This window comes from Abrus precatorius, unplaced genomic scaffold, assembly GCF_003935025.1.
Source record: "Abrus precatorius isolate BTA unplaced genomic scaffold, Abrus_2018 Scaffold3, whole genome shotgun sequence".
Taxonomy (NCBI): domain Eukaryota; kingdom Viridiplantae; phylum Streptophyta; class Magnoliopsida; order Fabales; family Fabaceae; genus Abrus; species Abrus precatorius.
The window spans coordinates 36,045,918-36,058,212 of record NW_020874373.1 but is presented as its reverse complement, the minus strand read 5'-3'; the positions used below and the strand labels follow the sequence as shown (position 1 = coordinate 36,058,212).

General features: G+C 33.6%; 2 protein-coding genes and 1 pseudogene across 4 annotated transcripts; 2 read left to right on the top strand and 1 right to left on the bottom strand.

The window, feature by feature from the left end:
- Positions 1-2,314: 2,314 nt before the first annotated feature.
- LOC113863637 (60S ribosomal protein L2, mitochondrial-like) lies at positions 2,315-3,269 on the top strand. The gene has a single exon (XM_027497282.1). The coding sequence runs from the start codon at positions 2,326-2,328 to the stop codon at positions 2,947-2,949; it is 624 nt and encodes a 207-aa protein (XP_027353083.1). The 5' UTR covers positions 2,315-2,325; the 3' UTR covers positions 2,950-3,269.
- A 2,721-nt stretch (positions 3,270-5,990) lies between these two features.
- Positions 5,991-6,918, top strand: LOC113862629 (annotated as a pseudogene).
- A 2,217-nt stretch (positions 6,919-9,135) lies between these two features.
- Positions 9,136-11,152, bottom strand: LOC113863703. Of its 3 annotated transcripts, none has more exons than XM_027497375.1 (4): positions 11,041-11,152; positions 10,377-10,570; positions 10,217-10,280; positions 9,136-9,859 (listed from the first exon to the last, which is right to left on the bottom strand). In XM_027497375.1, exons 2-4 carry the CDS (start codon positions 10,535-10,537, stop codon positions 9,563-9,565), a joined length of 522 nt encoding a protein of 173 aa, XP_027353176.1. In that variant the 5' UTR covers positions 10,538-10,570; positions 11,041-11,152; the 3' UTR covers positions 9,136-9,562. The 3 variants fall into 3 exon arrangements, with proteins under 3 accessions (XP_027353176.1, XP_027353175.1, XP_027353177.1); XM_027497374.1 differs by lacking the exon at positions 11,041-11,152 and adding an exon at positions 10,894-11,013 and having other exon boundaries at positions 9,220-9,859; XM_027497376.1 differs by lacking the exon at positions 11,041-11,152 and adding an exon at positions 10,659-10,879 and having other exon boundaries at positions 9,220-9,859.
- Positions 11,153-12,295: the final 1,143 nt, after the last annotated feature.

The following is a 12,295-nucleotide window of genomic DNA, read 5'->3' as shown; positions in this document are numbered from 1 at the left end:
AGTGATGTACATGAATCAATCTTTGATTATGACCGATCATGATAGCTGATTTGGATTATAATATAAGAATAATCCTCCTCAAACACTGATCATTGATAAGCATTCACCAGCACAGCTCGTTCTAGCACAGATAATTAAATGTTCACATATTATCAGCACAAATTCATAACATATATTTTAATAGTTTTTTTATTTATATAGTGATAAAAAAAAATAGCATTTTCAGTGTCTCTTTCATTTATAATAAAAAGAAGGTAGTGGAGGCAAGTTGCATGAGCATGCAAAAGCATCCAAGCTAGGGGAAGGAAAAGCCCGATTTGCATACGCCTTGTCCAACTCACATTCTGACTATCTGTCACGTTAGTGTGAGGCCATTCCCTTCAGCCGCCACGTTTAGCTCTCCACGACACATTGCCATGCACCCACTCATACCATTTTTTGCTTTAAAATAATTAACTTCATTAGATTTTTATAAAATATATAAACATAGATCAGTTTTAATAATTATAAAAAAAATTCAATTTATTTCTGTATTCAAATGTTGATATATGTATATGAGTAGGGAAAACAAAGTCCTAATCAAGAGGGAGACAAAAGAGCAATTATCTTTAAAGAGTTATGGAGATTGGAAAGGGAAAAGAAAATGTGATTAGTGATAAGATGAAAAGGTGAAAGAAGAAAGAGAAGATAAGGATGAGAAGAAAAAGTAGGCGAAAACCACAGAAAAATGAGAAATAGTTGGGAAAGTGGGACAGCTATGGCCTCCAGAATTTGAGGAGAATAAGAAGTAATAACACAGTTTTGCCAAACTATGCTATGTGCCTGTGGGCGCCTTATAGTCCCAACCTACCACGCCAATATAATTTAATATGAAGTTTTATTTTTGTTCCTTAGTTTTACATTAATTTATACAAATTAAAAAATCCCTTTGCATTAATTATATTGGAATTAACTGATGAAAAAATTATAAAAAAAAAGAAGGAGATGAGAGTGGTAAATGTGTGGTTGATGGGAGCAGTGAAGCAGAGCGCGTGGGATGTCAGAATGGCGGCCATTAAAAAATGAAAATCTGTTTGCCAATTTATTTGGAATCTCATAATATCTTCTTTAGCTCCTGGTTTTTGGGAACTCTCTTTCAATTAAATTAACTTAATTAATTGTTATTAAGTTGTTAACACTGGTTTTCTCAAAAACCAATGACTGGTTTCTGGTTTGGATTCGGTCCTATGGGCTGACAAATTTTCTGTGGTTCCCACCGCCCAATTTTCAGTTCATGTTCATTGAATTGAATGCTTGATTAATGGGAAAATCTTGATAACTGATATCCACTTATTAATTAGCCTTTTAGCAGTGGAATGGACTAGTTGCTGACCAACTCTATCTCTCTATTCAACTCCTATTTGCTGAAGATTTAAATCCTCTAAACACCCATAAACTATTGCATTTAAATGCTTTCATCCATGCCAATTCTTTTATTTTCCTAATTACATAAATTCAACTTCGAATTCATTATTGCCACTTATGCTTTTAATTACCTTGTAAGTGTTTTAATTAATTAATATTATTATAACAAGCTAGCATTATTTGACAAAAATACTTCTATTAAAACAAGAATTTAAAGATGATGTCATATACCCAAACTGATAATAATCTTTTATTGAAAAATACAATTTTTGAGATATTTTTATATTTATTAATATTATCTTAAATAAAAAAATTTGTCCTAGTAATTGTCAAATAAAATGAAAGAAAAGTAATAAATAATAAGTCTCATTTACTTCATTTTTCAAATAATTGTCAATTTGTTTTGTTTTATAATTTATAATATCAATAAATATTTATTATTATTTTCTAATTTTATTTTGTTATATAGGCTCAGAAGAAGAGAATGCTAGCCAATATCTACTCGTTGCAAAGCCATTTTACATGTTAATTAATATTACAATGCTAAGAATAAATAGTTATATACTTTTTTTTTCCTTTTACGTTTGATCTATATAACATTTTAACAATGTTCAAAATTCTGTGTCCACTTCACTAAATTGCTAACAACAAAGTAATATCAAACTTAATTATATATATATGTATATTATTTAAATAATTTATCTATTTTTCTTTACCATTTTATACAAATTAATGTTGCATAATGTTTATATTATATTTAAATTAGTTATTAAATAAAATGTAAGATAAAATAGTTGTTTTTAACAATTAAAAAAATATACAAGAGCAAAATACAATTAAGACAAATAATTTATGTTAATATTAGAAGTAATGTGTATTCTTAACCTTGAAAGGAAGCAGCATAGAAGTAGTGAGAGAAGAATGTCTAGCCTTAAGAGAGCACTGAGGCAATTCACGTTCGGCGCCGGCAAGACCGCCGGCCGGAACTCGTCAGGGCGCATAACGTCTTTTCACAGAGGCGGCGGAGCAAAGAGATTGCAAAGAACCGTCGATCTCAAACGGAACACTGCTTCTTCTATCGGCATTGTTGAAAGGATCGAGTACGACCCTAACCGTTCCTCCAACATCGCTCTCGTTCGCTGGCTACACGGCGTCCACTTTCCCCAACGCCGCACCTCCGCTGCCGCCGCCGCCGCTGCTTCCTCTAGGGTCGTCCAACTTGATCCTGCCACCGCTGCTAACAGAAACGGCATCCGCGGCGTGTTCGCGTTCAATTCGATGCTTCCGCCCGTTGGAACGACGTCCAGGGAAATTTTCTTCTCTGCGTTTTCATCGGAGGCTAAGCGACCTGAATCTGAATCGGAATCTGTTTCTTCGTTGGGTTTGCCGAGGATTGCGGTGGCGGCGGCGAGGCCAGCGTTTTTCGCGCCGCGGGAGAGAGGGGAAGAAACGTTGCAGGTTCGGCATTGGAGAAGGAATAGCGATGCGTGGGTGCATAGGAACAAACGTAAAGCAGCGATTTCTTGGCACAGCATCGCGCGTTGAGTTTGATGCCGTTTGCTCTTGTAAAACTAAACTTATCACTTTTATTTTTAATTTAAATTTTGGTTGCTTAATTGTTGCTTGATTTTGTTTCTTCGAATGATGAGGCATATGGAATGGATTGGTGATGCTGTTTAGGTTAATTGCTCTGATCTTGATTGGTGTTGCAAGTGAAAGTGAAAAGGGGGATAGGAATTGAATGATTTTTTGTTTTAAAACGCTTAATGTGTTAATGGATGATGAAAATTATCAGTGTCTTCGGAACAAAAACTAGGACTAGTAGCTACTATTTCGTTGTTGTTCATAAATAACATTTTGGAAATTGGCACCTGATGCCATGTTTTCTCTCTTAATAGGATCTTATCCTGCAAATTGTAATTCTTTTAATGAATCTATCATGCTTCTCATGCCCTTGGGAATCTATGCATTCATTCCATCTTGCGGATAATTTTGGGGGATTACCTTTGCATGGAAATACCTGCCCTGAAAATATTGTTCCCAAGTCTATATCCCTAAAATACTGAAGAATTATAAAGGCAATGCTCGATGGCACTTTATCCACACTGATAACTTGATTCTTGATATCGTCTTTTAATTTTATAAGTTGTATGGTAACTGAAATTTTCTAAGATGACTATTGGAACATGGAGTCGAGAAATATATTGTGTTCAATAACATTGAGTATCATCTTCTTGAAACTTGTTTTACTGGAGGAAGTCAAAATCCACACCACCCGAAACAAGAACCCAAGCACATTCATGGTCATTAATTTCTTATCAGGTTTGGTCTAATAAGTATTGTAGGAGATGATACCTGCACCGTGATGCCATTCACATCAGGTTCAAAAAATATTCACTTAAGCTGGCAGGTTGAATAATATTGTATTAGTGATATATCCTGAATAATATTGGATATTTGGGTCCATAAAGGACTGTAAATTCTTGTGTCCATGGTGTGAGGAAGGAAGGAAAAAAAGCAAAAAGAAAACAGTGATTCCTCACCGTTTAGCAATCTTAATGGAACCAGTGAGACGCTCATCTTGCTGACCTTGGTTTTGTACCCCTGCATTCTTCCTTGAAAACTTTATTCTGTCACGAGTAAGTTGAAAGAAAGTAGGGTCTTTCGAAGAAAAAATTAAGCTTGCTGTGAAAATGTTTACAATATGCGGTGAACACAGGTGGAGTGGAAGGGAATTTGTTTCAATACAGCTGTGAAAGGCTGCAGCAGTTCAGGTGCTGGCTTCATTGCCAAGTTTCAGTGGGTTAAGATGTGCTGAAGAAGGGAGGGTTTGTGAGTATATTAGAAAAATTGAAAGGATGATGAAACCTCCAACTGGCTGTGATTTCTGGAAGGATTCGAGATGTGGGGAAAAGTAACTAGCTAGGAGAATATCTTCTCTGAATATTTTCTTGATCATGCATTTTCTGAAGACTAATTAGTACCTATTCATATATATATGCTTTCTTCCTGTCATGTTAGGGATGTAACCATCAAGCGAAGTTTGATACAAGTACAGTCCTGTAGATATTTATTTATTTATTTGAGAGATGGATAACTCTAACACTCTTGCATTCTATTGATTAATAAGAAATATCCTTACTAGCTGACGCCACTACAGCTTAGCAGAGATAGTTACAACTCAACAGAAACGAAACTGGAAAGATTCCCTCTTGAAAGAGAAACAAAACTCATCAAATCTGATATTTGAACATAAAAAAGCACACATTGTATGTGATATCATATAAGTTATATTTTTTAATTTTTATTTTTTTAATACATGTATCTAAAAAACTATGCCTTAAAATTAAAGTGAACCTTTTATTCTCCCATATTTGTGATCAAATAACTTTTTGCCAAAACTCAATAAAAAAAGAAAACGAAATATCTAACATTGAGTACACGAAATATCTGTGTATGCAACATTTCTGTGAAACCAAGTTTCAATGACATTTTTAGGGCTTGTTTGGTTTATAAACACGGCACATGAAACGGAGTTCACATGATTTATGAGGTACGTTTTGTAAGATTAAAAAAAAAATTGTCGCGAAACAATGGAGGTTCCAATGTTAATACAAACAGATCCTCAATTCGTATCTTATTTTGGAACGTGAAAACAAACGGAAACGGAATTTTCCTTGTGAAATTTCACTGCAAATTTTTTTCTCCTTATTTCGTATCTTATTTTCTTACTTTGTCATATTAAATTTCAAAAGCATGTGTCAGAGCTGCTTGAAAATACGTGACTTTCTATTTTTCTTGCGTTGCATTGTTATCCACTGCAATGCACTTGGAGATAAGTCTGGTTCATGATTTACATTTTAGTTCTTGATGGTATGGTTTGCTAGAGTTTATCAATCAACGAATTTGTGGTTCTTAATGTTTTTAATACATGTTTTGAGCATATGAGCTGTTCCATTAACCAACTATAAGAAAGGTAAGGAGTCCAATCAGTCAATTCTTCTTGCATGGCTTAGCATATTCACATTTTGCTTATCCACTTTGCTTTTGTGGCTTTTAGAGGAAATATAGAAATTTTTTCCCCATGCACTAGTGAAGACAGAAGCACATTCTCAGATTACAAACAAAAGGGATAAGACACTATCTTTCAGTTTACATTGGTGAGACGACAAAGGTTAACTTAACCCACGCCATGGATGATAGATATTTGTAAAGAAGGGATGGTCACAAAATTCCATGAGGCAAACATACAATGCTACTTCAGGGATACAATACCAAGTCATAATAAAAAAATCAACTTAACCACCATCACACATTAACTTTCTTCTCATGAGGGGATAAGATAATGGTACTTCATCCACGTGGCACTGACATAGTGGTGCCCAACCATAAGGCCAGCATTCAAAATTTTCCACTCTGGTGTGGCTATTATGCTGCAATGCCACCATTTTCACAATCCAACTATTGTAATTAGGCACTAGCCAATCCTCTTTTTCATATCATTTGATTATAAATATTAAAATCAAACCATTATATATAGCAAGTTTGAGTTTCTGCCTTGCATCTCCAAGATCAGTATTTAGAGAAGGGAGAGAGAAATGGCTTCCTCTATGATTTCTTCCCCAGCTGTCACCACCGTTAACCGTGCCTCTCCGGCACTGGCTAGCATGGTAGCTCCATTCATTGGCCTCAAGTCAATGGCTGGCTTCCCAGTTAGAAAGGTCAACAATGACATTACCTCCCTTGCAAGCAACGGTGGAAGAGTGCAATGCATGCAGGTAAGACAGCTCCATGCACGTAAAGGCATCAAAATGATTACAATGCATGCTAATGCTACATATTTTTGTACTATAAGGTTACTTAAAATGGCATTGGCATCATTGCCAAATGTAATCACAATTACAAGTTTGTCACCAACTCTTTTACTCAATTTTATGCATACTACTAGGTATGCCACCGATTGGCAAGAACAAGTTCGAGACTCTATCCTAGCTGCCACCTCTCTCCAGAGAGCAACTGTTAAAGGAAGTAGAATACCTTCTTAGAAAGGGATGGATTCCTTGCTTGGAATTCGAGTTGAAGGTTAATTTAGTTGCACCCCTTTGTTTTGCATGTTTGTGGTTTTGAATTAGTATGGTTGATTTTTTTGTTCTCACTGTGTGCGTGTAGCATGGGTTTGTGTACCGTGAGAACCACAGGTCACCTGGATACTATGATGGACGTTACTGGACCATGTGGAAGCTTCCCATGTTTGGTTGCACTGAGGCTTCTCAGGTGTCTTGATGAGGCAGTGAAGGCATACCCCAATTCTTTTGTCCGTATCATTGGTTTTGACAATGTTCGCCAAGTTCAGTGCATCAGTTTCATTGCCTACAAGCCCCAAGGCTACTAAATTTGACATTTGTGCCCCCCCCCCCCCCCCTCCCTTTGTTGGGATCTGCTTGTTTAAATGTTACTTCAGTAAGGACCTGCTTTTCCCATTTTTCTGCTTTTTTCTATTAATCGGAAATGTCATCATCCTGTGCTTGTTTTTGGTTTCTGTTCCAAATGCAAATGACTGGATGAAAGGTTTACTTAATAACCCATTGTAAGTGGTTTTTCCCCTGAAATTTCTGCTAAATTTAACTAACAAAGGAACTGAAGGCATGAATCAGGATACCATACTAAGTAAGGTGCAGTGTCAGAGATATAAAACCTTTCCCCTCTCTTCAAAATTAAAATTATAATTTGAAATATTTTGTTTCTTAACGCAATTGCAGAGCCAAGAAATTATTAAGGGAGTTAATCTAGCAATATGGTGTTTATTTTTCATGATTAGTTGAATTCAATTCCACATCAAAGGTAAAATGGAGTACTTTTGAAGAGTTGGTTGCGAGCCAATACCTTTCCTGGGCAAAGAGTTGATGTGCATCTTGATAGGCAACAAAGTTGTATTCTAACTAATATAGCTATAACTTTGAACTACAGAAGGACTCAATCCAGTCCAAAGTGATCCAAAGTGATGTAAATAACTTCCAACTTATACTCCATGAAGCTACTGAACTTTCAAGACCAAATAATTCTTACAACTTTTGCACGTCCTTAACTATAAGTTTGTATTTTCTTGTCCAATCTGCTATATTATTGAATGATACATTTGAGACTTTTCTTCGCTTTCCTTTCAGCAACTTACAAATCATAACTGTAGTTTTGAAAGGGCCGCATGAATCCAAATTCAACATAAAGCCAAAGACAGTTGGATTTGATCAAACTTTGTTACTACCAAACTAAAACAAATTTTCTGAAATCACCCGAATCCCAATATTTGTCAGCATCTGATCATGGCTGAGAATTAATCTCAACTCTATTCTCTAATTACTTTTTTGAATTTGGATCTTTCCTGGTGTTAAGTGCCAAAACATTATAATGTTTTCTATAAAATAATACAAAATTTATGAAACAAAAACTCATCATGATTTGTTGTAAGACTTGCTACTTATATTTGATAAAAATTGTCTTTCCCTTTCTAAGATCATGTCGTGTTACTCAGTATCCGGAAACCATGCGATTCCTTTCTTTTTCTGTTTGGAACTTGTAGCTGGAAGTCAGGGATTACTAACTAGTTATTGCCTGTTTGTATGAAAGTTTAAATGAAGTTACTGGGAATTGAAAAAAAAAATTCTTTGAAAAAACTAACTTCTTAACACTTTTTTAACCCTAATTAATGTGTGAACTCTCTTGACACAGCTAAACAAAAAGGACCTTAATCATTCAGCAGTGATGAGTTTGATAGATAATAGCCTACCTCGACGCCTTTAAGGTTGCATTAATTACAAGACCCTTAGATAGCAACACTTGTGGATAAGACCGTATTAAGATTAAGAAACAAACAAGAAGTTTCGTTTATAGCTAACATAACACACGGCTGGCTGAATGTACAAGATACAAATAAACTCTTCAAAATGGAAAACTAATCAACAAAAAATATGGGGAATATATGAGAAAACAAAAGTATTCATTTTATTCAAGAAAAGTTTAAAATGTGTCATCCGGTAAACTTCTCTCTAACATAAGACTTATTTAATTTCTTAGCGTTTTATTTTATTTTTTCATAAATTTTCTGGAGAAGAACCATTTAAGAAAATGTTCTTTTGGGAGGATTATTAACATAAGTTTTGCGGACTGTATTGATTGCTGAGGCAAGCCTTTGTCATCATCTTAGCTACCAAAAAAGGGTTGTAATCAACACCACACCTGTGGTTGAGGAAAAGGCAATATAATGCATTTTCTTTGGATTTTTTTTCCTCCTCTTTGCAATTTGTGACTGGCCAATGGAATAGGTGTAGAGATTCTAAAAGGAAACACAATACTAAACGATAATAATTTTGTTTTATTTTCTTTTAATATGAATTTGTTATGTTTGTTATGTTCTTAACAATAAAGAATATTATATTCATAAACTATGCAATCTTACTGTTTCCTTTAAATTTTATTTAAGAGCAATGTTATTTTTAAACTTAAATGTTTACATCTTCTTTTATGCATTTATCTTTCATAAGAAAAAAAAAATCAAAAGAAATAATTTTCTCTCGTTATTTTCTTTTTAACATAAAAGGTGCGTGTAGATGGAAGAATAAAAAGTATAAATGTACTATTAGTTATGTTTATCAGCATTTTGTTTGATCCCTTCAATAATAATGCACCTAGTAATTAGTAACTTGGTCGCCATTGAACATTGATCCACATAAATTCAAAACGAATGCTTACCAATTACATTTAGGAACAGAAAATACAAGTTTAAAGACTAAATATAGTAGACACTTGCAAAGTCACCTAAATATATTTACAGGGATGAAAACCAAAATCACCAATTCTATACAGAACATTTTGTGGGGATAACCTAAAAATTTTCACACTCAGATACAACCGCCTAATATTACAAAAAAGACATGCTCTTTACACATCAAACCTTCTCAAGAACAGAAGGTTTGCTTTCAGCAGTTCCCTAAACTTGTCATGGATAATCACGATGAGATGATCACCATACAAAAAACATTTGCTATATACACAACTAACTCAATTTCTCACTTCCCTCCAAAACATTCAAAATTCTCTCTAAGTCACGTTTTATAAAGTAGTGGCCCTTGGCTTCTTCTATATACACTTCTATGAATGGAGTTTAAGCAACGGCGGGGATGCCTGAATTCTGGCAGTCCCTGCTGAGGCAGTCAAATCCTTCTACTCTAACTGCAGCTGGTTTAAGTCCAAACTTCATCCGAGCACATCCTCCTTTACGAGATGCTGAAGATGGAGACAGTAAGCTTGAGGGCGATGAAATTGTTGACAGAATAGCGTGCTCTTCGTCTCCAAATCGAGCATCTTGAGTCAAGGGGTTAGCTGCCCGAACTGGAGGAGATCCACAAAAATATGGAGGAGATGAGGGTACCTGATTGCCAAATTCTTCTCCATAACTCTCCTATTGAAAGAAAAATATAAATTAACCAATCAAAGATCAATGTCAGACAGCATCCATTGCAGCAAAACTACGACCATGCCAATTGTAAGCAGATCCATCTATACAAAAAATTGTAAATACTATACAACTTTGAGCCCAAAATCGTTCCAATGAAAAAAGGCAATTTGAAGATGCAACTTTGGGAATTACCACAAGTCATTCCCATATAAAAGCAACAAACTAATATCACATTAAAGACCCATGATTTACTAAGAGACTAAAATAATATTTAAGAAAGTTAAATTTATTCTGCATTAGAACTCTTCATCACCTTGGTTCAAACACAAACTAAACAACTTGTACGGATTCAACACTTACCCTCTTGAGAATAATGTCAAGTAGCTCTGCGCCACCTTTTGAATCAGACCCCTCAGCTTGTTGACTAATAAACGAAACAGAACACAGAACAGATCAGATTCACAGTGCCTTCTAACACAACAATGACATCAAAAGGCAACAAATCCACCTTAAAACTTACCTCAAATGCCACCTTAACGGCCGAATAGGTACGTTCATTAGAACCCCTACACGGCGTGGCTTAGGGCAAATGACAGGGCCATTCTGATCAGCAATGGGAAGAGAACCTCTCATCTCTTCACCAACTGCAAAGGCATTCTGCTGAAGATTATAACAATTCATCTTCAAAATTGGCTTAGTTCCACAGTAGAACGCCTGAACAAGGCCAAAAAAATTAATATTATATAAACATTCAGGAAATGTAAACAAAATATATCAAAAGCCTGAACTTTATTTTACTCACTGAAATCCTAATCCCAATTATTTACAAAGGGAATGAGAGCACAAACCCCAGCTGCAATTGTCTAACAGATCTACTTAGCCAGATCAATTCAGTGCATCAAAACAAAACCCAAAAATAAATAAACAAACTTGAAAAGAAAATTGCACAACCCATTTCACTAACTCCCAATTATCTACTATATACAAAAAAAGTGTGGAATTAAGTGCACAAATCAACAGCAGATCTGAGTCCAAACCATGAAAAATCTTCATTATTTGTTTTTTCTTTCTTCTGGGTGGGTCATAAAGAGCCAGGATAAGATACATAAAAAAACAAACTTGGGTTTGACTTAACCAGCTAACTCTCACAAAATCAAGAGAGAGAGAGAGAGAGAGAGAGAGACCTGAGAGGGTATCCTCCAAATGAAGAAATGAATGAAGCTTTGCCTCAGTGGGGAAGAGGAAAGGAAAAGAGAACGAAGGTTGAGCTATCCAATTTATGAGCTACTATGATAGAGGCAAAAGCCTATACGACGTCGTTCTCAAAATAAAAATATTAAATAAACGATTTCTTCCTTAATAATACAATTAGTCAATTACAATCATGTTATATTATTGAAAAATGTCAATTTTAGCCGATTTTAAATAATTAAAAATGTTAAATTATTTTGAAAGTATTCATTATAGTAAAATTATAATGAATATTTTTTTGAATATTTAAATTAATCTTAAAATTTAAAATTAATAAAAGTATATGCTAATATAATTTGAATTTAAGATGTTACTTTTAAAAGAAATTAAATTATTTACTATTTAAATTAACAGATAATGGTTTCTTCTTTAATACATTAATATAGTAATATGTTTTTGAAAGAGATTTTGTTTCAATTAAAAAGTTGAAAATGATTCTTATAATTAAATTCATATAAACACGCAAATTTCTTTGTTGATAAAGGTTTTTTTCTTAAATCTTATGTCAATTATTCAAGTTATTATGTGGGCTAGGTGTTTGTTTATATTCAAGCAAAAGTCAATTTGTGTCATATATATATATATATATATATGAGGTATTTAATGAAATGAATTTTTAATATACATGATACATCAATTATTATGATGATAAGATTTAAAAATTTATATAATCACTTATAAAAATAAAATTTAATAATTAAAATTTATTTTTCTATTCTCACATAAAAGAACTTTCTCACATAATACTACTATGTATTGTTTGAACTGATTTGCACTTTAAAAAATGTTTTATTTATATAACCCATTAAATTTTGCAAAACATAATTATATTTAAGTAAAAAAATAATTTTAGTTTACTATAATAAAAGTAATTATTTTATCTTACCTTTAAATATTAAGATCTAAAATAAACAATCCTAAATTTGGTCTTGATGATTAATCGTCGAACTGGATCCATCTTTTGTAAATTGAAATTTGGGCTTTGATTGTTAAATCTTTTAGTGGTTGATGTTAATTTAAATTATATGACTCTATTTGCATTACTTAAATCAAGGAAATTAATAAAATTTGTACGTATACCTAATGTTTATTCTCTTTGTTTTTAGTTACATTTCTATGCATATAATTAGGATTTATGGAAATTATTAACATTTGACTTAACAATAAACACTAATTGATATACAAATA

Coding starts and splice junctions, on each gene's coding strand:
- LOC113863637 (XM_027497282.1), top strand. CDS start 2,326: ATGTCTAGCCTTAAGAGAGCACTGAGGCAATTCACGTTCGGCGCCGGC.
- LOC113863703 (XM_027497374.1), bottom strand. Junction 10,281..10,376: donor CCGTTAAGGTGGCATTTGAG/GTAAGTTTTAAG, acceptor TTCGTTTATTAG/TCAACAAGCTGAGGGGTCTG. Junction 9,860..10,216: donor TTGACATTATTCTCAAGAGG/GTAAGTGTTGAA, acceptor TTCTTTCAATAG/GAGAGTTATGGAGAAGAATT.